The sequence below is a fragment of the Wolffia australiana genome, chromosome 9, assembly GCF_029677425.1.
Source record: "Wolffia australiana isolate 7733 chromosome 9, ASM2967742v1".
In the NCBI taxonomy this organism is placed as follows: domain Eukaryota; kingdom Viridiplantae; phylum Streptophyta; class Magnoliopsida; order Alismatales; family Araceae; genus Wolffia; species Wolffia australiana.
The window spans coordinates 17,941,088-17,964,486 of NC_135843.1; the positions used below are offsets into that span (position 1 = coordinate 17,941,088).

At 43.0% G+C, this 23,399-nt stretch overlaps 1 protein-coding gene across 4 annotated transcripts in view; it reads left to right on the plus strand.

The window, feature by feature from the left end:
- Positions 1 to 676: 676 nt before the first annotated feature.
- Positions 677 to 23,399, plus strand: part of LOC144707564 (zinc ion binding protein) — a 32,306-nt gene continuing 9,583 nt past the window's right edge. For 3 of the 4 annotated variants that reach the window (XR_013582487.1, XM_078580742.1, XM_078580743.1), the window contains exons 1-18: positions 677 to 833; positions 1,312 to 1,495; positions 6,606 to 6,818; positions 6,917 to 7,056; positions 7,101 to 7,217; positions 8,739 to 8,806; positions 10,443 to 10,544; positions 10,631 to 10,775; positions 10,940 to 11,083; positions 11,154 to 11,273; positions 11,349 to 11,405; positions 11,640 to 11,699; positions 11,811 to 11,918; positions 13,730 to 13,890; positions 19,837 to 19,915; positions 20,020 to 20,082; positions 20,177 to 20,307; positions 20,805 to 20,910. Coding sequence is in view for 3 of the 4 variants with exons in the window: in XM_078580742.1 (XP_078436868.1) it covers positions 1,333 to 1,495; positions 6,606 to 6,818; positions 6,917 to 7,056; positions 7,101 to 7,217; positions 8,739 to 8,806; positions 10,443 to 10,544; positions 10,631 to 10,775; positions 10,940 to 11,083; positions 11,154 to 11,273; positions 11,349 to 11,405; positions 11,640 to 11,699; positions 11,811 to 11,918; positions 13,730 to 13,890; positions 19,837 to 19,915; positions 20,020 to 20,082; positions 20,177 to 20,307; positions 20,805 to 20,910 (1,977 nt within the window). In the remaining variant the exon portion in view is untranslated. The remainder of the gene's footprint in view (positions 834 to 1,311; positions 1,496 to 6,605; positions 6,819 to 6,916; positions 7,057 to 7,100; positions 7,218 to 8,738; positions 8,807 to 10,442; positions 10,545 to 10,630; positions 10,776 to 10,939; positions 11,084 to 11,153; positions 11,274 to 11,348; positions 11,406 to 11,639; positions 11,700 to 11,810; positions 11,919 to 13,729; positions 13,891 to 19,836; positions 19,916 to 20,019; positions 20,083 to 20,176; positions 20,308 to 20,804; positions 20,911 to 23,399) is intronic. The other variant, XM_078580744.1, reaches the window with a different exon arrangement.

Consider the following 23,399-nt stretch of genomic DNA (forward strand, 5'->3'; position numbering starts at 1 on the left):
AATTATAAAAGTCACAGAATTTACTACATTTACTACATCATCAATTAAAACATGAGAGATGCATTGTCATGTCCAAGGTAATGATGGGGCATTGTATAACATCTATAGTTCCGGATCATTCGGGACATGGATGATGGATGGGACAGGACAAAGATAGTCCCGTCCGACATCCGGAATCAGTGCAGGGACGCGGATGGGACAATTTTTTCGTCCCACGACGAAAAAATCGTCCCGTTGGTGTCCCCAGTTTACCAGTTTCTTCCCGTTCCGAGAAAAACCGTACCATCCCTGTCTCAGATGAAATATCCAATAAAAATAGTTCCAAGGTCTGATTGAATTAATATGGATTTTTCTAAGTTTTTTTAGGGAAATATGGAGAGAGAAAGCAGAGGGACATATGTACAATTATTTTTGGGCCGGGTCAGTTTATGCGCAAAAATAAAGCAGGGACTTTGATGCAAAATATCAAGAAATCGATATAGTGATGCCACGTGGCAAGATCTCAACCGTCGGAAGCAAATCCGACGGATTTTCGCCCATCCCTTATTGTCCATAGTTGAATTATTGTAACATCAACCCGTCATCCAATTCGTCCCGTCATCCGTCAAAAGGTAGCTTATTGGGCCTAAAAGTCTAAGATATCTGGTCAGTGTCTAGTAATTTACATAGCCGAAGATTTCTGTTCAAATTATAGACAAAGTTCATCAATTTTTCCGAAGTTGGGAATTTAAGACTCGACAGAAGAACTCGTTCCGGCGAACGATGGATTCTAGAAAGTAGGTGGAAATCGGGCGTCTACGGTCATTGAGGCCTCATTTGGACGAGACTGAGCGGTGATTTTCGTTATTCTTGTCCTCTTTGTAGTGATTGAACCTCACGTTTTCGTTTTGTCTTGTTTCCTCTCTGAATAATCTTCAATTTCCTACTTTTATTTTCTGATCGATGATAGAATTCTGCTTTGGGGCCGCATCTGATTTCCCTTCTCCTAAAATTTCGTTTTCTGATGATTGAACCTCTCTTAGCTGCATTTTTTCGCTTTGTCTTGTATTCTCTCCGAATAATCCTACATTTTCTTGTTTTTCTTCTGATTTGATGATTGAAGTCTGTTTCGGAGTTGCATCTGATTTCCCTTGTTCCAAAAATCTCTTTATGATGATTGAACCTCACCCTGCCCGCCTTTTTCGTTTAGTCTTGTTTTCTCTCCAAATAGACTTAAATTTCCTAGTTCTTTTTCTGATTTGATGATTGAATTCTGTTTTAGAATTTCATCAGATTTCCCTTGTTCAAACGGATTCATATGTTCTTGAGCAGCCCAAAACTCCGGAGAGTGTAATGGATTCTGGAGGACACATCTTCACTGTCGATCCCCTCGAGAGGAACGCGGCGAGGGGACATGGTGTTATCACCTGCATGAGTTCAGGGAATGACGTCATTGTTCTTGGCACCAGCAAGGGTTGGATCATCCGGCATGACTTCGGTGTTGGGGAATCATCCGGTAATACTGCAAACCCCTCTTTTATGCGTCTGTTCATCAGAATTTCTCATCAGTTGCCATTCGATCTAACCTTGAGGTTTTAATAATTATACTCTTTTCTTTCATTTAATATGGCGTATTTCACTTCATTACAATTATAAGGAGTCCCATCAGAGTCAAACTATCCTAGGATAATCAATTATTGTCGTTTGTTGGGTTAAAATTCAAGTTTTGATGCAGTATGTGATTGATTAGTTTACACAGTTTGATCCGGGGAATCATCCGTTAATACTGTTAACCCTTCTATATGTCTATACCTCGAAATTTCTCATCATTGGCTATTTGATTGAAGCTTTAGGCTGCAATACTCTCATCTTTCCATGAAGATGGAGTATTTCACTTTGTAATAGTTATGTGATAATCCCAAGAAAATCAAATTATCCTCAGAGAATCCATTGTTAGGGTTTAGTGGTTAGAATTCCACGTTGTGTCCCTTGTAATTGGTGTAAGGCTTTCCAAAATGAACTGATAAACACGCTGCCTCTGTCTGAAATAATGGAGCGTGGAATTCCATGCAGTCTGACTATTTCTTTCATAAAAATGGTGGCGATATCTTTTGCTGAAAAAGGGTGTTTAACGGCTATAAAATGTGCATACTTACTGAGGCGATCAATAACGACCAACACTGTAGTGTAACCAGTAGAATTTGGTAGCCCTTCAATGAAATCTAAAGAAATATCTTCCCACATTTTTTCCGGAATGGGGAGTGGCTGTAGAAGACCCGCAGGAGATAGTGTTGACGATTTGTGAGTCTGACAAATATGACAAGCTGAGACGTGTTTTTTTATGTCTTGCTTCATGCCCTGCTAGTGGAACTGTTGTGATATTCGTTTGTATGTTTTGAGGAAACCCCCATGGCCACCCACCTTGGCATCATGTAGTTCCCTTAAGAGCAGTTGAACTAAAAGTGAATATCTTGGTAGGACCAATCTCCCCTTATAAAATAATAAATATTGATGGAGAGAATATGAGGGGTGCTGACCATCTTGTGAGGCAACAGATTTATGAAGAGCAGTCAATTTGGCGTCATTGGCAAGTTCATGTTCTAGTTGAAATCTGTCCTGCAGTGCATTACGGAGATTTGGTGCAGAGTGATATCATTCAAAGTTCTTGAACGAGCGTCGGCAACCGCATTGGTTTTACCAGCCTTGTATTTGATTTCAAAATCAAAACCCAATTGCTTTGATATCCATTTGTGAAACTGTTGAGGTATTTATTTTTGATTGTTGAGAAATTTCAGAGTAACTTGGTCCGTATGGACATATAATTTTTTGAAAAGCAGGTAATGTTTCCATTTATGTACGGCCCATATCACAGCCATAAGTTCACGTTCATAAGCAGATTTGGACTGAGGTGTAGGAGAGTGAGCCTTGCTGAAGTATGCGATGGGATGCGATTTTTGAATGAGTATGGGATCCACACCATAACCAGATGCATCTGTCTTGACTATAAAAGGCTTGAGAAATCTGGAAGACTGAGGACTGGTGTTGAAACCATAGCAAGTTTGAGGATCTGAAAAGCTGATTCGGCTTCTGGTGACCATAGGAATGAATTCTTCTTAAGAGTTTAGTCAGCGGCTGAGCTTTGGAAGCATAATGCAGTACGAAATGCCTGTAATAGATGGTGAGACCAAGAAGTCCATTCAACTGCTTCAAATTTTTAGGAGATGGCCAATTCTGTGTACCATTAATTTGTTCTGCATCAGTAGAGACCCCCTGTGTGGATACCCGGTGCCCCAGAAATTATATTTACTTTTGGAGGAAATGACACGTGTTGATGTTGATTTTCAACTGGTTCTTTCGAAGTAGATCCAGAACAAGTTCTAGGTGCTGCTCGTGGACTTTGTGAGTTTTGCTGAATATTAATTTACCATCAAAGAAACCAAAGACGAACTTACGAAGAAATGGACTGAAAATAGAATTCATCAAGGCCTGAAAAAGTAGCTGGTGCAGTTGAAAGTCCGAATGGCATGACTGTAAATTCATAATGTCCCAAATGAGTTCTAAAGGCTGTTTTGTGAATGTCTTCTTCATACATGTGGATTTGGTTGTAACCAAATTTTAGGTCCAATTTGGTGAAAATACTGGCTCCATGTAGTTCCTCTAACAATTCATCAACAACAGGAATTGGGAATCTATTAGGGACAGTAATCTGATTCAGGGCACGGTAGTCAATACATATGCGCCAACCACGTCCCTTTTCTTTATCAATAATGCTGGACTGGAGTTGGGGCTAGAGGAATGCCGGATAACTTTAGAATCCAGGAGTTCCTTTTTCAGCAGTTCTTTTTATGCAAGTGAGAGTATCGATAGGGTCGGATATTGACAGGTTCAGAACCAGGAATTAGATGTATTTATTCTACGATCACATGAACGTCTGGGTGGATAACATAGTGACTCATCATATATTTTTGGGTACGAATTCTTAAGGTTATCAGCATCAGAGGATAGTTCAAGAGATAGTACCGAGGTTTTGTATGGATCACATTTTGCATGAAGCCGCCAAAATTGCCGTTTATTTCTCAAAGCAGCTTGGGCATTTTGGGATGATGGAAAGTCAACTGGCCTGAGTTCTTCATCGGTTTGGAGAGTATATATGCACTCATTCCATAGTATTTTTAGAGTCAGCAGATTATATTTGGAAATAAACCAGTTGAGTGATTTTAGCCACTGGACTCATAGGATCACACCCGCTTCACCAATGGGTAGTGGTTGGAAGTCCTGTTCAATATTCAGCCCTTGTATATAGATCAGAATACTGAAACAGATTCCCTGCGATGACCTGACGTAGTCGTCTCCCAACATTACATCAAATCTTGGTCCTTCAAATATGGGAATGTCCAATACAGACAGAATGGTAGGATTAATAAAGTTGTGGGTGGCTCTGTTACGACCTCAGCAATTGATGTCAATCCGAGCCCGATCTTCCCAGAATACCGAAGCAATACACGGAAAAAGGAAGAGTACCAAATGGAAATATGCTGATCCAAACAAGGAAGAAGTTCACAATACAATGCACTTCCAGTTGAAGGGAATAATAGGCAAGAACGAAAGATCCAAAGAGGGAAGAGAACGGAATCGCGACGAGGTGGTTCGCTCTCGTCGCTCCCTGATGTCGCTAACTGACTTCTTGCTTTTTGAACTTCTTCTCCTTCGTATTTATCGGCGGGGTCCCCCGTCTATGGGGTTGCTTGGGAATGATCCGACGTGGCAGCCCCGCTTCTTCTTTTCTTTCTTCTTTTTTCCAGATATGTACGAGGGGTACTCGTATCCGGCTCCTCCATCGATGTGAATTAATACTTGAAGTCCACAAATGCTCCCCCATATTTTAAGTGAACCTGAAGAAGAAGATCTATTAGCTGGTCTGATGTTGACCCTTGCTAGAAATATTCCCTTTCAGTGATGGGCTCTTCATCTGTCTGCATGGGATCATCCAGTTCTTCCGAGTCACCATATTGCACATCTCCTTCTTGGACTAGAACCAGATTCAAAGTTTTTTTACATCAGTGGCCTGCGGTAAAGCGATCATTGCAGTAATATAATAGGCCCTTGTCTTTTCTTTGTTGTAGTTCTGTGTCAGTAATTCTTAAATTCGGTCTTCGTGCACTTGCACTTCAGTCATATTGTTGTTGAAATGTTGGGACGTGTACAGCATTAGAAGAACTGACGCCTCCCTCCCGTCTGATATGTTGCCTATGAGCTGTGTTAATCGACGTACGAGTAGCCTGTACAGTGTGGTTTAGATACGTGTGACGCTTGAATCTGTAAGTCAGCATAAGGGGGTGGGGTCTTCCAGGCTCGATATAATACCCCTAGATCCGCATCGGCTCTTATAGATAAGTCCATCATCTCCTTGAGATTGTAAGGTCTACCCGTCAGAACTTCGTGCCTAATCTCAGGTAGGAGGCCCCTGAGATATGTACTCTCTTTTATCTGGGAGCAACTAATGGTGATTGAGAGACGATGGTCTCTAATTCTGTTCGATACTCGCTGACGGCAGCAGTTTGTTTGACTTCGAATAAGCTTTGATGTAGAGAGTGAGTAGACATACTATATCTTTCGATGAATTGAGCCTTGAAATCTGACCATGTAATCATGGCGAACTCCACCTCTGCATAAAGAAACCAAGTCAATGCGGGCTCGTCCAAGTTGAGTGCTATGAGATTCATTTTACCCTTGTCCGATAGTGAATGGAGGCGAAAGAAGCATTCAACACTCGTCAGCCAAGAAAAAAAAACACTCATCAGCCAAGATTCTGGTTGATATCCTTCGAATATTGGCAGATCACCACGTTTGAAATGGTGTTCAACCCCAAACCTTCTGTCTTGAACTGCTTGTGGTATTAGCTGCCTTGGAACGTCCAGATCAGCATCATTGGTACCCTGATTGGCTGACACAGATGCCTTGTTCTTCATACTAGCGGAGATCGCCGCCACTTCTTGCATCAAATGATCCAGTTTATTTATCACTCACTTTTGATCTGCAGTAACTCGATTTGCAAGATCTTCGATTCTCATTTCTAGATCAGACATGGTAATCCGATGATTGACTCACTCTAATACCAAAATGATAAGGCACCGATGTACGATGAAAGAAAAAGTCTTAAACCACAGAATAATGCTAGACTTTACAAGTTGTTGTCCACATTTTCAATGTACAAACTGAGAGAATACTGAGGTCTCTTATCCAGTGAGACAAGTAGTAGGAATGATAGAGGGGATATAGAGAGCAACTGTTGAAAGAAAGAAAGAAAGATCCGCGGAAGATTGTCCGTATCAGGCGCAGCTCCTTCCCCTTGAGCAGGAGGATCTCTGCTCCCGCCGCAGCGTCAACACTTGAAATCTTCTTCGTGTTTCCCAGTGATCGGCTGCTGCTTTATTTAAAGAAACCCCACAGAAGATGTTAGTATGGCGACGCACGAACGACTTCCGCGACACGTGTGGCGTCATTAGACCAACAGATTCTCTTCATCCATTGATAGGTCCGCATGGGGACCCTATCAGTTTGTAGGATTAAAATTGAAGTTTTGATGCAGTATGGTTATTTCACTTTGTGATTGGTTTTTTCTGCAGAGTATGATCTCACTGGTGGTCGAAGTGGGGATCAACCTGTGCACAGAGTTGCTGTTGACCCTGGGGGGAGTCACTGCATAGCCACTGTTCTTTGCAATAATGGTGCTGAAACGTATTATTTGCATGCAAAGTGGGCTAGGCCACGTGTTTTGAGCAGATTAAAAGGCATTGTTATCAACGCCATTTCTTGGAATAGACAGCATATAACTGAAGGTACACTTTGGTGGACGAGTTAAAATGATTCTTTTTGTGTTGATCCGTATAAAAGTCTATTCTAGCTTTGTTAATGGCTTATTTGTTTCTTATTCTAGTCTCAACAAAGGACATCATCCTGGGAACTGATACTGGCCAGCTTTATGAGCTTTATATTGACGAAAAGGATAAAAAAGAGAAGTATTTGAAACTGCTATTTGAATTGAAGGAACTCCCTGAGGCTATCACGGGTCTGCAGGTACATCTTTGTTGTTCATTTCTTGACTCTCTGGTGTTGAAAAGTGTTTCTCTTCATTAATTCAGATGGAAACTGTAAACGCCGGCAGTACGATGCGGTACTATGTGATGGCTGTTACCCCTACTCGGCTATATTCTTTCTGCGGCGTTGGATCGTTAGAAGTAAGTTGACTTGATTTTTTATTTTTTTCATTTTTTTTGGTTACTCTGTGATTAAGAAAAAATTCGTTTCAAGGCTTAGTAGATTCATTTTTGTATCCAGATTTCCATGTCTTCTTTATCTTTCCAGGGGTTTTTTAGGGTTAGTCAGTTTTTATCGTATACTCTGACAAATGAGCTACAGAAAGGATGTTGATGAAATGGAAGTAAACTTTTATCAAATTTTTATGTTTAAAAGGATACAGAGGAGCGAACCATCCTATAGGAAAACTATTCATATCTTTTCTAGTAGGGAGAACCCTTGTTGAAAAGAACCTCTGCAGCCCAATCTAGAGCATAGTTACATACTTGGCTTGGACTTTTGAACAGTAACCATTATGCATGCTAATATGATCCTATACCCTCAGGCTAGCATTGCCGATTAATCATATTGGAAGCATTTAATCATTTATATCTTAGGGTAATTTCCTTCAAATAAATGTAGTGAAGAAGTGTTATTCACTCGACCTCTTGTCTGTCCAAGTCTCACAATCCCTTCTCTTCCCCCTACGATCACTTGTCATACTGATCATCTCTAGTCCACCAAATCTTTAGTTCGCTCAGTTCTGGTCGATCCCTGCCTCTTTCCATTAACTCCTCATCTCCCTTCCCCAATACAAGCGAAAACAAGGCTCCTATCATTGGTATATCTGGTCCTATCTTTCTTTCTTTGAGGTATCTCTATTGTCTCTTTTCCTTTCCCTGGATGTTTTACCTCAAATGACTCTCTATTCACACTTCCCTCATTTTTGTTGATTGGGTTGAAAGGTTGATGGAAGACCTGTAATCTTCAATGGATGAGATGTAATTCTAAATCCATTTCAGTTGCAGTTCAGGTAGCAAGTCCAATGGAGATCAACTAGAAAATTTAGAGATTCGGAAGGCAATTGATGGATGTATCAAAGGAAGAAAGAGCTGTGGTACAATTAACTGCAGGTTTTTCTGCTGCATGGTGTAAATCCCAGGGCCAAGGCCCCGGTCGGCCTTTTAGGGCGTATGTGTTCTTAACAATCTTATATTTTTATCTCATCAGGAGGGTCACCGACTTTGTGTGATCTCACCCATCTTTAGTTCCGAAAAAATCAAAGGAAGAAAGAGGAGAATAGAAGGCAAGCAACCGCCTAGGCTACAGAGAAGTTCCCTAGCAGCTGTGGTAATCTGAGGGAGAGAGATATTGGTGATGGTGGGAAGAGGAAGAGAATAAGGATAATATAGAGAGGGAGATAATTCAGTTCTTGGTGAAGTGGTGTGCCTCCGCTACTCCATGGTGAGGCCCTAAATACCAATGTCAGTAGCTGGAATCGGCCTGGTGGATGGGGATTTTGGGCCTATGCAGATGGATGTAGATAGGAAGTTCATCAGCGACTTGGTAGTGTGCAGACCTTCATGGAGATTCAGCAGAAATAGACAGCTTTCTAATCCAGCAATTTAAATTCCAGATGATAGAACAATTATTAATTATCCACCTCCATTTTGTTCATCCAGGCCACGTTTACAAGTTATGCTGATCGGGAAGCACACTTTATGGAACTTCCAGGAGAAATACCCAACAGGTAACACAATACAGCACACTCTTACCTGGACATACAAAACATGAGTATTCACTGGTCGTTGACTTCGAGATTTCTCAGTTCCTGACCATTCCCTCATCATTCAATATGGTCGCTTTCCCTCAGTTTTGGTGTAGCAACCTAAATCAATTATATTTTCTTGTTGTTGTACTTTATATAAAAGAGATGGTTTTGCACATCCTCCAAGGAACTCTTTTCATGACATTATGTGTATTTACTTCTGGTTTGGTTCTGATTAACAAATTACCCTTTCCAATTGGATGTTTTATTTGTTGGGTGTTACTACATTCGCCTCTATAAGTGCCCTTTTAGAGGCTATAATCAGACATTCTTTCAAAGATCCGTGTGCAAGTTTAGGCAGGAGTCATTGAACTGATGAAATGTTGTAGAAATTCTGTAGCAACGAGTTTTGTTCTTTCTTGTAATTATCCTCAATAATATTCACCTTAGAACTGATGTACTTCTGGTCATAGTTGGGTACCTGTTTCTGCACTTGAGTGGTGAGAAAGTTAGTAAGTCCACCTAAAGATTACTAAGAGTCTACAAATAATATCGAGGAAACTGATATGATTCCTGATACAATACCCTAATCTCCTCTTAGGGGCAATCGTGTCTTTTCCCTTGTGTATGTTTCCCTTTTTTTGAACAAAATACATGCTTCCTTTTGAATAGGGCAGCCAGAGAACTATCTAATTATCAGAAGCTCTTGCCCTGCTCTCTTCTACATCTGAACCTCATCTCTTCCTCTGGGATCCCTGTCCCCTCGTGATTGTTTCCTCTTCATTGTATTGTCAGGCCGCTTGTCCCTGGTCAATCCCTTTCCCTGTTGCTCTCCCTTCACCATTCCTGTTCTTTCCTCTCCACCCCGGGAACTTCTCCCTCGTCTTTCCGTCTCTCATCTCTCTGTGAACAACATTTGACGCATCTTTGGTCATTGGAATATCATTTTTGTTGGAAACTCGTTACAAGGGCGGATCGATCACGTTCCGGAGTTGGGAACATATCAATCCCGTTCTCTCCTTGGCATGGTCCATTCCTCCAAGTCCATTCTGTCTCCCTTATCTTGGCGGCAATCTTACAGAGGCTAGAAAACTGGGAATGGTCAATTGTCACTCCTTTCTTTCAAAAAATAGATAGTCACATCCTACTTTGAGGGGAGGGGGTGGAATGAATGTAGAACATTCTTCGTTCCCTTTAATTTAGTCATATCCTTTCAATCAGTGGGGGATGATTAGTGGGCTTAATCCTATATTATAGATGTAATCCGACATTAGCTATGATAATTATAAGGGGGATTTAGACTCCAATGGGATTTATGATTCTTTTTCTTCTTACATCTAAGATTTAAACTTCTGCACTCCTGCCATTGCAAGGCGACGACCCTCATCTGCGCCCATCAGACTTGTTCAGTCAGTGATTTCCACGTTTTATGAAACTTTTTAGATCTAAAGACTGTTTTATTTAAAGTCGCTTTGTGTGATGAATTCATATTTTAATGCCGTATATTTTATGTTTTAGCATTTAATATTGCCGTTGAGTTTCTTCTTGGAAAGACGGAGTCAGAATTTCATAGAAAGTATGGTTTTTACACCTTTATATTTATCTTGATTTCTTTCAGTGAACTTCACTTCTTCATCAAGCAGAAGAAAGCTGTTCATTTTTCCTGGCTTTCTGGGTCTGGAATTTATCATGGTGAACTTAACTTTGGGGCGCAGCATAGGTAATCTTTCTTTTTTGTATTTCTTTTGGTTCTGAGAATGAGCTTAAATTCCTCATTAATTCTGGCGCTTACCTTCCATATGATAGTTCTACAAATGGAGATGAAAACTTCGTTGAGAACAAAGGTCTACTGGACTACTCAAATTTGAATGGGCTAGGCGAGGCAGTCAAACCATCTTCGCTTTCTCTCTCCGATTTTCATTTTTTACTCCTCATTGACGATAAGGTTAAGGTATGCAAATTCCAAGTGATGTTCTGTTTATGCTAATGGAGTAGGATGGCTTAAACTAATTTTCTTGTTAAAAACCATATTTATGCTTAAAGATAACCTTTATTCAAATACTGCTCATGATGAATCATTGGTTTCATCCCCAATATCTTATTTCTTCTTGCTAGGTTGTCAACAGGGTTAGCCAAAAAATTGTTGAGGAGTTGAAGTTTGACTACTCGCCAGAATCAGCTTTGAAACGGATTATTGGGTTATGCACTGATGCCGCTGCAGGACTGTTCTATGCGTATGATGAGAACTCCATTTTCCAGGTTAGTGTGGTTGACGGTCGCTTTGACATTTAATTATACCCGATTGATCCATTCTTGAAGAGTGCTGCAGGTGTCTACGAGTGATGAAGGCCAGGACATGTGGAAAGTTTATCTAGAGAAAAAGGATTATGCTACTGCATTAGCTATTTCCCGTAATTCCTTTCAGCGGGATCAAATATATCAATCTGAGGTGAGCAGATATTTACGTACTTAATATTAGATCATTCAAAACTCCAGTATGTTTCTTCATTTCTCTTTTTATTAGGCGGATTCTGCCTTCTCTGTCAAAGATTATTTCAGGGCAGCTTCGTTTTATGCTAAGGTGAGTTTTAGTGTTCCTTTTTTTCTGTTGCATTTATAATTATATTTTATTTGTGGAATTTTTTTGTGAAATAGTAGAAACAATTCCAATTGGATGAAAACTGTCTGCAAGGTACAAGAATTGTGTGTTGAATATCAAACTGAATTGTGCACTTAAAGATCGAACTGAATTGTGCATATACTTTATATTCAAATTCATTTATGTTTGAATAATGTAATGCATGTCTTTCATCAGATAAACCATATTCTATCGTTCGAGGAGATCAGTCTGAAATTTATAGCCATCGGTGAGCAGGTACTGTATATGCGATTTGCACTTTCTTCTGTGTGTTAACGTTTGTTTTGGTTTTCGGTTGATATTTATTCAGAATGATTGCTTCCTTGATTTGTTTGTCATGTGGCAAAGGACGCCCTGCGGATTTTCCTGTTGCGGAGACTTGATTGCCTTTCAAAGGATGATAAGTGCCAGATAACTATGATTTCAACTTGGATTACGGAGCTTTATTTAGATAAGGTTGCCGAAAGCATGACTCATATTTTTTGCAAATCTTCTTTTAATATTTTGCTTTTATGGCCATGATGTCATATATTTGTTTGGAAACAAAGATTTGATATTTCACTTACATGAAAAAGTCGTCAGTTTAATCTTTTCCCTCTGTTTCTCAGTTATGTCCTGTTAGAATAACGACGAATTTCCTTGAGTATCGTGTAGCGACCAGACTAGAGAAATGTAATTCGTTCCAATATAGCATTCAAACTGAGAATATCCACATATAGTCTCTAGATCTCCAATACAAGAATACGGTTGAAAGGGTTCCCGATCGTAGGTATGAATAACCTCGGCCGTATAACAGTGTAAGAAAACAAGGAACGAAGGGAAAAACTGAGGGAGAGGTGATAGATCTCCCGTGACGAGATGGATTGTGCTGACCGGATCGGCTCAGCACCCGCGCGATGGAGAATCTCCGTCGACGAAGTCCGGTACCAATTTCTTGATATCTTGAGCTTGAATGCTCGGCCTCTTTATAGCCTTGTGACCTCCTCTTTTGAGTTGCCCATCTTCCCGCCTTATTTCAAACCATCCCGCACGTGGGATTAGTTCGCACGTGCTAGAGTCACGACCTTTCTCTTCTTTTGGTAGGTTTTCAATGAACGTTTATCATGTCCATGTAGATTTGTAAAATAGAGCTCAAACGCATTTTCTCCAGTGATTCAAATATCGCCGAAAGATATAAACGTAGTTGTTTATGAAATGGAAGGATATTTTTTATGAAAATTTTTTCTGCTAGTTCTATGTTATGTATGAGAGCTAGACATGGATTCCCACGCGCATTTTGTTTCATATATATCTATTTCTGTTTCATTAAACTTAAAGAACACTGGCATATGAGTATGAAAGTAGTTGTTTCCATCATGTTTGGCTAGTGTAGTAAAAGATTCTGAAGGATCTCGTCGTTTTGTTTTGAGTTCTTGACTTTTGTGTTCCCAATTAAACTGATATTAACCACAAGCTTCTATCAAGAAAATGAAGATGGTCAAGCAAATGAATGAGAGAGAGAGAGAGAGAGAGAGAGAGAGAGAGAGAGAGAGAGAGAGAGAGAGAGAGAGAGAGAGAGAGAGAGAGAGAGAGAGAGAGAGAGAGAGAGAGAGAGAGAGAGAGAGAGAGAGAGAGAGAGAGAGAGAGAGAGAGAGAGAGAGAAACTTAACTATGCGATACTCCAACATATGCCAGCATACTTTTACATCATTTGCTGCCCTCCTTAAGGGATGGCTGCTCTAGTCAGAAAACGACGTATGTGTGAAATGGACATAATTCCCTGACTGGCCTTACAGAGCCGATGGGTTATAGAATTGCATGGAAACAGTCTTGTAAATTTCCATCTTTATTTATGATCTTTTAGTTACATTGACAATGAATCATAACTTTATGTTGAAGTACATCAAATTTCTTACTTTTACGTTCTTGCCGTCAGTATCTTTTTAATGATTTATCGTACGGATTTAGAAATATTAGTATGTCAGGTTTTCGGCACAGACTGCTGCATTCTAGTACACAAATTTCCAACGTCGCCCTCAACCTTTTGCTGTTGATACTTTGCCGAGTCAAATATCTCTTGCGGAGACAACAGTTTTTTTGGTCATATATATATTTTTGGAAAATATTAGGCACTTCAGGAACTAGGACAAGTACTTTACCCGTGTTTCACGAAAAAATTTGTGGCTCATTGATGTGGTTTTCCCTGATCTCCTCTTTCTCTGTTCTGTTAAACTCATTGATTATCTTCTTGAATTATTCCTGAAGAATTCCGGTATTTATGTTTCCAGATTAACAGACTATTATTGGACGAAGATGTTGAGAGAGCTAATCATACACCTGTAGAAAAATATAGTCCGCAGTACTTTGAGATTATACAAGAATTTCGCACCTTTCTTTTGGACTGTAAAGATGTACTTGATGAGATGACAACGCTGAAGCTGTTAGAGAGGTATCCTAAGTTGATGATTTTGCTTGCCTGTTTTCTTATGTTGTAGGTTCGGCTGTTTAAGATTTGTAGAATCTTCTCTTTACGCAATACCTTTAACCCTCTACTCTTGCAATGCTCTGCGTGCTTCTGTTTGAAGTAGGGTTCGGATAATTCCAACGAGATTGGCGTGACATTGACATTGGTTGATGATTTGCCGATGGCATGGTCAAAGTCAGCCCATGTCATCATCCTCGTTACTGTCAACTGTCCATCTTTGAAGAAAAAAATTCATCTATGTCATTATTGTTGACAACTACATCTGTTGACAATGGCTCAGATGATGATGTTAGTTGGGTTTGATATTATTTAACTAGAATTTGGCTTAGTTGACAGCCAGTGTTGATTGACTGCGTCAATGTCAACAGTGACCATAATTTTAGTCAATGTCCATGAGTGTCGGGGGCACTGATGAGTACTAAATCCTAGTTTAAAGCATAGTTGAATTATAGTTTGTTGAAATATTATTGTGTAATGGGCTCATTAAGGTTCCACTGTCTCATAGGCCCTTATTCTGACCCATTAGACATGTCTCCTTTCTCTCCCCTCTATAAGAAGTGTTGAACCAAGAAAGAGGTTTGAAAAAGAGAAAACCAACTTGATTAAAAAGATAAGAGGGAATTAGAAGTGTTTATATAGGGGAGCCCTAATGGGCTAGTTAAGAATGTCCCATATGGGACTATTAGTTACAAAAGAGCTTAAGTGTCAACACTCCCCCTCAAGCTGGAGTGTGGATGTTTTCCACACCCAGCTTGCCAAAAGCTCCTCAAACCTAGGGGCATGGAGCCCTTTGGTGAAGATGTCTGCGATCTGATCTGCTGAAGGCACATACGGCAGGCAGAATTTTCCCGACTCCAGTTTCTCTTTAATGAAGTGTCGATCAATCTCTATGTGCTTCGTGCGGTCATGCTGGACTGGATCATGGGCAATGCTGATGGCCGACTTGTTGACGCAGTACAGTTGGACAGGAGAGGAAACCGGACAACGTAGCTAACGTAGGATCTTTGTGATCCAAAATGCCTCACAGAGACCATGTGCAAGCGCACGAAACTCCGCTTCGGCACTGGATCGAGACACCACCTTCTGCTTCTTACTCCCACGTAATAAGATTGCCACCCAAGAATGTGCAATATCCTGAGGTAGACCGACGATCAACAATGGACCCTGCATAATCCGCATCGGTATATACCTCTAGGTGAAGACCACTGTGGCGGCGGAACAAAAGTCCACGACCAACTGTGCCCTTTAAGAACCAAAGAAGTCGATGAGCAGCGTGAAGATGACTCATGCGAGGAGTCTGCATGAACTGACTGAGGACCCCCACGGAATATGCAATATCAGGTCGCGTGTGGGTGAGGTAGATTAGCTTGCCCACAAGTTGTCGGTACTGTCCAGGCTCTGCAGGATCTTCATTCTTGTCGGCGCCAAGGCGGTGATTAGCGTCAATAGGTGTAGTAATGGGCCTGGAATCCTCCTTTCCAAGCTCATGAAGAAGATCCACTGTGTACTTCTGCTGACAAATGAAAATCCCGACAGAAGAGTATGCAACTTTAATGCCAAGGAAATACCTCAACGGGCCAAGGTGGCGAATAGCAAATTCCGACGATAGATAGGCTGCCAGTTGTGTAATAGCCTCCGTAGCATCACCCGTAATAATGATGTCATCCACGTAGACCAGAAGGATAGCAACTCCCCCTGACGTGGAATGATGGTAGAAGAGGGTGTGGTCCCCATTGCACTGGCGATATCGAAGATGCTTCATGGCCGTAGTGAAACGGCCAAACCAAGCGCGAGGAGATTGTTTCAAGCCATATAGTGCCTTCTTCAAGTGGCAAACAACCGAGGAAGGAGTAGAGGGGACCAAGGAGGCATACCCAGGAGGAAGAGCCATATAAATTTCCTCAGTCAAGTCGCCATGAAGAAATGCATTCTTGACGTCATATTGCTGCAGTACCCAGCCACGGTCTGCAGCAAGAGCTAGGAGAATGCGGACAGTGTTCAACTTGGCCACTGGAGCAAATGTCTCCTGATAATCGACGCCATATTTTTGCGTAAAGCCTTTTGCAACAACGCGTGCCTTATGCCTCTCAATCGTGCCATCGGAGTTTTGCTTTTCAGTATAGACCCAACGGCTATCAACCAAGTGCTTGCCCAGTGGGAGAGGAACAAGATCCCACGTATCATTTAGGGCAAGAGCTTGAAGCTCCTCCTCCATAGTCCGACGCCAATGAGGCAAGGATAAGGCAACGTCCACCGTCTTCGGAAGGGAGATGGAGTCAATGGAGGTAAGCAGTGCATGGTATGGTTTGGAGAGACGATGGGAGGAAACGTAATTATTTAAAGGATATAAAGGAGGAGAGCGGGAAGGAGGCATAAGGGCCAAGGAAGATTCTGGTGGAGTGTCTTGGGAGGTAGAGGATGAGGCATCCAAAGGAGGAGAAGAGGAGGGGGTGCGGCGAGAGATATAGGTGAGGCCATAGCGTTTTTCCGGAGGGCAGCGTGGTAGATTCGTAGGAACACCCGGAGGAGCAAGAGGAGGAAGTGGATGAGGAGCAGAAGAAGGTGGTTGGGGAGAAGAGGGTTGTGGAGAAAGATCCACGGTTGTTGCATGAGAATCCGGAGAAGATTCGGATGGCTCTCCAATGGGAATCGACGCGGTGCTGGGGAAGGCGGAGACGATGGTGCGGCTGGAGGTGAAGGGGCTGGGGAGGATGACGGGACTGTCGTAGAAGTGACTGAGGAGGAAAGAGGAGGGAGGATAAGGAACTCGAGCGGGTCCGGCTGAGGAGGGAAAGAAGGTGGTACCGTGGAGGAGGGATAGTAAGGAGTAAACTCATCAAAGGTAGCATCTTTGGTGACAAAGAAGCGACGGGAAGGCGGATGGTAGCACCGATAACCCTTTTGGGTAACGGAATATCCAATGAAAATGTACTGAATGGCGCGAGGGTCAAGCTTGTCCCGACCAAGCTGATTGTTGGGGACAAAGCAGACACACCCAAAGACACGTGGAGTGAGGTTTGTTTTGAGGGAAGTGGTGGGAAAGAAGCGCTGGAGACAGTCAATAGGAGGGGAATGGTGGAGGGCACGAGAGGGAAGGCGGTTGAGAAGATGGATGGCGGTGAGAACGGCTTCACCCCAGAAATACTAGGGAACATGCATATGGAATAGGAGGCTCCGGGTCGTATCAAAGATGGAGCGAAATTTCTATTCTGCAACACCATTCTGCTGAGGCATGTAGGGACAAGATGTTTAGTGAACAATGCCGTTTTGTTGGAAGAAATGGGTGAGGGTAGAATTGACATAGTCTTTGGCGTTGTCAGAGCGGAAGCGACGGATGGGGGTGGAGAATTGGGTTTGGATAAGGGAGTAAAACTGGGGAATGATGGTGGAAAGTTGGGATTTGTGTTTTAAAAGGTAAGCCCACGTGAAACGGGTAGCGTCGTCAACGAAAATAACAAGCCATCGAGCGCCAGAAGTGCTGTGAAGGGGGGCCGGACCCCAAACATCGGTATGAACAAGAGAAAAAGGCGTGGATGCACTGGATGAAGATAAAGGATATGTAGTGTGATGATGTTTAGCATTCGACATGCGTCACAAACAAAATGGTCAACAGCATGACCCTGGAAAAGTTTAGGAAATAGACGATAAAAGGGTATCAAAAGAGGGATGTCCGAGGCGTCGATGAAGAAGCCACAATTGGTCATGAGACGCCGAGAGGGAAGCAGCAGCAGCAACAGCAAGAGAAGAAGAAGAAAGTCGAACAAGATAGAGCCCCTCACGTTCCTCAGCAAGTGAAATCGTCTCCCCCGACTCCTTGTCACGATAAAAACAGGAATTTGGGGAAAAAGGGAGATCATGGTTTAAATCACGAACAAGTCGGGATAGAGATAGGAGATGATGAGCAAGACGAGGAACATGAAGAACGCGCGAAAGTTTCATAGAAGGGGAAAGAATAACATGGCCAACACCCGCGACGGTGAGAAGATCTCCAGAGGCGGTTTTGACTTTGGAATGACTAGAAACGGGTTCATAGGTTGAAAAAGCTCGAGGATTAGGAGTCATATGAGCGGTGGCACCAGAATCAAGAAGCCAAGTGGAAGATGGCGAAGGAAAATTTCCGGAAGTCAAGGTTGGAGAGGCAAGAGCGGTGGACGTACCTGCGTGGGCTAAAGAACACGAGCTCACGACGGGAGGATCAAGTAGACGTCGAAGACGCTCCATTTCCTCAGGAGTGAAGCTAGGAGATGAGGAGGCATTGGCCGGAAGCGGAGTATACGGCATAGGCACTTGTCCTGGACTCGGCACGCTCGGTGAGCTGGCAGGAGGGGCGGCGGCAGCAAGGTGACTCTGTTGAGTCCGCTTCCGTTGGAGCTTGAAGCAGGTTTCCTTTGAGTGACCCCTCTTCTTGCAATAATTGCAGAAGAGTGTGGGATCGCCCTTGGGAGACTCCTCCGAGCGAGATGAAGTCCCTCGGGCGGAAGAATTCGGCGATGAAGCACGAGTAGCCGCGGCCGGTGTAGCCGCAAACGCCGAGGTGAGGGAAGGTGCCTGCTGAAACTGAGACTCCTCAATCCGTACACTCCGGAGTGCATCTTGGTAGGTGAGCATCTTCTCCCGATGAATAAGCTGGCCACGTAGTGGTTCATATTCCGGGTTGAGACCCATCAGGAATTGAAACACACGAAGCTGTAGCACATACCCCACTCCACCGAATTCACTTGCGGTGGCATGTAATGGTCGATCTCATTCCACAAAGAGGTGAGTTCGTTACTGTACTCCAATACCGTCCGATCCCCTTGACGAAGATTAGCGGCCCGATGCACTAATTCGTACAAAATGGCAATGTTGTTCCTCTTGGAGTGGCTGTTGAGGGCGGCTTCCCAGACGGCTCGAGCACTCGCCAAAGACAGAAACTCCCCCTTAATATTAGGGGCGATACCGTCAAGTAGCCAGCGCTGAACGACTCCTTCAACGTCGAGCCAATCATAGTATGCTGGGTTCGTCACCGGTGGTCCGTCTCCCGTTAAATGACGCATTAGTCGTCCTTCTAGAGTGATCTGCACGTACTGTCGCCATTGAAGGAGGTTGAAGCCGGTGAAAATTCCATTGGGCGGCATCTAGGGCAAAGTAAATGGTGCTGGACCGGTGAGGCGAGTTGATGCAGCCGCTGTCGGGGCCACAGGAGAATGCACCGGAGTCATTCCAGATGTCTGAGAGGCAGAGGTCTGTTCTTCAGACATCGGACAGCACGGATCGAGGTGCAGGAGAACCCGGATGAAGCAGGTCACCCGCGGGACGCGCACAGGGAACCCGGATGGAGCAGGTCACCTGCGGATGCGCGCAGAGAGGCAACCGTGCGAGGAGAGGCGGCTGTGCGCAGAGCGGAGACGGCCACGCGCAGAGAGGCTACTCCGCACGAAGAAAGACGGCCGCGCGAAGGAGAGGGTCCGTGCGTGGAGAGAGAGAGAGCCGGTCGGTTGGTCAATCGCGGTCGGTCAATCGCGGTCGGTCGGTCGATTGAGCAGAGGACGCACGACGACGGCAGGAGCCGGTGAGTCGGAGCGATGATGAGTCCGAAATTTAGGGTTTCGGCTCTGATACCATGTTGAACCAAGAAAGAGGTTTGAGAAAGAGAAAACCAACTTGATTAAAAAGATAAGAGGGGATTACAAGTGTTTATATAGGGGAGCCCTAATGGGCTAGTTAAGAATGTCCCATATGGGACTATTAGTTACAAAAGAGCTTTAGTGTCAACAAGAAGATTTATCAAACCCTAAGTGGGGGGACATGTTTCCATTTTTCAACTCTTATTTTCTTTGTACGATTTCCACATAGTCAATGGGAATATCCACTCCCTTTAAGTTTTGAATGTTACAGGAACCTTAATTTTTTACAGTTTTACTCATGCAGCTATGGAAGAATCGATGAGCTAGTATATTTTGCAGCTATGAAGGAACAATACGAGATCGTTGTCCTTCACTACGTTCAGGTATGGATTCTAATACCTTCGTGTCACAATTTTTGGAAAATGATTAATTAATTGTTTGTGTCTGAAGGATAGACAGTACATAAATTTTCATTTATCGCTTTCAGCAAAGTGAAACAAAGAAAGCACTAGAGGTGCTTAAGAAGCCCAACGTTCCTGTTGATCTCCAGGTATGGCATTGAGGTATTTATTGACCATATTTTTGCATAAAATAGCTTTCAACTGAATGGGATGAATGATCTAAGGAAGATGCTTCTATCTCAGTATAAATTTGCTCCAGACCTTATCATGTTGGATGCTTATGAGACAATTGAAGCATGGATGACAACTGCCAATCTTAACCCTCGGAGGCTGATTCCTGCAATGATGCGATACTCAAACGAGCCGCATGCAAAGTAAAATATTTTAAACTCTATTATAATATTCCATTCAGCATGTTAACTCCCATTTTCACTCATCTTCATATTGAATTGCTGCTGTGATGTCAGCCAATTGATCCACTTTACGTTCTGACAAATTAAGGGCAGCAATCTTAGAAAAATTGAGATAGGCAGTGAATATTTAAAACTGGTATTGGCTGAAACGAATATAATCGCAAATTTTTGAAGCAGTCTTTGTATTGACACCTTACTGATTATTTGAAAAGTTTTTACAAGGCATCTTTTATCATGAGTAATTCATTGTGCCCTCTTTTATTTAATATCTTTGCCTAACTCTTCCTTTTTTATTTACCTAACTCTTCCTTTTTTATTTGCCTAACTCTTCTCTTTTTATTTGATATCTTTTTAGTTTCTTTTTTTTGATAAAGATATCTTTTAAGTTTACATACCATAAAGCATGCTAGGCTTAGCTACACGCCTAACAAATGAGAACTCTCTCATGTCGGCTACAGGAACGAAACACACGAAGTGATTAAGTACCTAGAATTTTGTGTGCATCGATTACATGAGGAAGATCCGGGTATTCACAACCTATTACTTTCTCTGTATGCAAAGCAGGTATTACCTTTCCTCTCTTTCAGTGTGGAAAAATTTTCATTTCTCTTTTTATTTATTTATGGCATGACCAAATATGAATCTGGATGAGTGATTGGGTTTTGGTAATATTTTCTACTAGTTGTCTCATTAAATGATTTGGGCTTCCGACAGGGAAAACGATAGAATGTTTCATTCAAGAAGAAGAATGTGTCTGGAAGGAGCCAACAGCAAAACTCAGACTCAGGGCCAGGACAGAAAGGAGTCCCAGATCTTAGCTGTGTAGGCTGATCCTTGCTACTTCTTTCCTTTCCGCTCCTTACCCTTTCCCTTCCTTTTTCCGTGCCATTTCCCCCTGTGCAGATTAGTATTGGGTCATCATTTGGTTTGAGAGCTGGGCATTGTGACTTTAAACCAAAACCAGATCAGGGTTATGATACGATTCCTTTGAGAGTTTACGAAAGAAGAAAGAAGAAAGGAATATTGAGCAGTGAGCCAGCTGGCACTAATGTGCCAAAATAACTATCTATCTTTCAAGATAGTTAGTTAGGAAATAAAGGCGAGGATATAAATAAAAGGGAGAAGGGGACAGAAGGGGGAGGTCTTCGAGGTTTCTTGGAGCGGGATTTCCGAGAGGAGCAGGGGCTGCATTCAGCTGAAGACTCGTCGGGACTTCTCGGTTGCTGAGGAGCACGGAGTATACTTCTAAGGGAGCGGAGAGACGGGAGCTACGGAGGAAGTAAGATCCAAGCTGTAAGTCGGCCACCTACATTGATTTTACGTTTTCTTTTACCAATTCGATACCAGTAGCGTATCAGGTTAGTAGAAGATGACGATTTCATCAGGATCATACTCATCTTCACCATCATACTCAACATAGTAGCTGAAGACGATGGGTAGACAAGTGAAGAAAGGGATACGTCCAGGGAAAGAATTCTGTATAAGTTATATTTGTCATCCATCATCATACTTTGCTCATTCTTCTATGGCCTAGACGACGAGTGACTTATCACTTGGATCAAGAGCTAGGCTAAGTAACCTCCAATGATTTTTTTTTTTGAAATAAGGGTGGGGGAGATCACACAAAGTTGGTGGCTTTCCCAGTGAGATGAAAATATAAACGATAAGTACATGAAGGGCCTAAAAGGCCGCCCAGGGCCTTGGCCTTGGGATTTTACACCATTCAACCGTAAAACCCGCAGCTGCTTGTATCACCGCATCCGTCGATGCTTCCCGTTTGTTGAAGATGACTTCGTTCTTGTGCAGCCATAGTGCCCATAGCACTGCAAAGGGCCGAACCTGTCCCTCTCACCCCCTAGGTGCTCCATTTTGTATTGACTCCCAAAATGCCACCTCTGATGAGATATCCACCCCCTTGAGTGGCTCACAGGTCCATATCGTTCGGGCAAAGGAACAATCAAAACAGAGGTGAGCGCAATCCTCATCACTGTTTGTACACATAGCACACAATGCCGAAGCTTCTGGGAGCCATTTCCTCTGAAAAACCTTCGTCACTATTCGTTGGAGGAGCAGCCAACATAATATTTTCACCTTAAGGGGAAACTTTTGTCTCCATTTGGTGTGACACGCGTAAAGGATCCTCGGTTCCTTCCCTGTCTGTCCGCGGCTAAGCTTTGCATAGGTATCTCGAACAGAAAAGGATGCGCCTATCCACTTCCACCCATCCTGTGTCCCTCCTCGCGGGTGTAGGTGGATTAGTGTTTGCTGCAACCTTGTATAGTCTTCTTCCAGTCTTTGGTTGGATAAGGTGTCGCCTAGGCATGGGGTTCATGTGCCATCCTAACACTCGCTCACTATGGCATGGGGGGTCCTTGCAAGGGCATACAAGCGTGGGAATTTTGTCTTCAATGTGCCCCGGGGGGAGCCATGTGTCTAGCCAAAACCGGAATAACGTGCCATCTCCTAGCTTGGCTTCGAAGAAATCACCGACTTGAGGAAACACATACCTCAACCCTTGCCAGAATGCAGAGGCTGCTCACTGGATATCCACGAACTTCCCAGTTCAAACTCGAGCCATACGTGTCTTTCAAAACTAGTGTAGCCATCGATGTATCCTGTCCCATAAGTCTGTACACCCACTTGGCCAGTAGTGCTAGGTTGTGATCTTGCAATTTAAGAACTCCTAGTCCCCCCCAAGCGAACTGGTCTGCACACTATATCCCACGATACGAGGGATATCCCCCTCCCTTCATCTGATCCTGAACTTTTCCATAGAAATCTTCGTATCATACTTTCTAGACGCTTCTTGGTCCCCATTGGTAGTTTCAACACTGAGAGGTAGAAAATAGGTATCGCTGACAGCACGTGGCATAGAAGCACCAATCGTCCCCCCCTCGATAACACTCTGCTTTGACATCCCTCCAACTTCCGCTCTATCTTCTCCAATACTGGATGCCAGTCTATAGATTTGATACGACCCCCTGTCATGGGAAGTGTACCACTAGGTGTCCCCAAGGCTCTAGAACAGAGAGCTTCCTCCTCTTGCGATAATC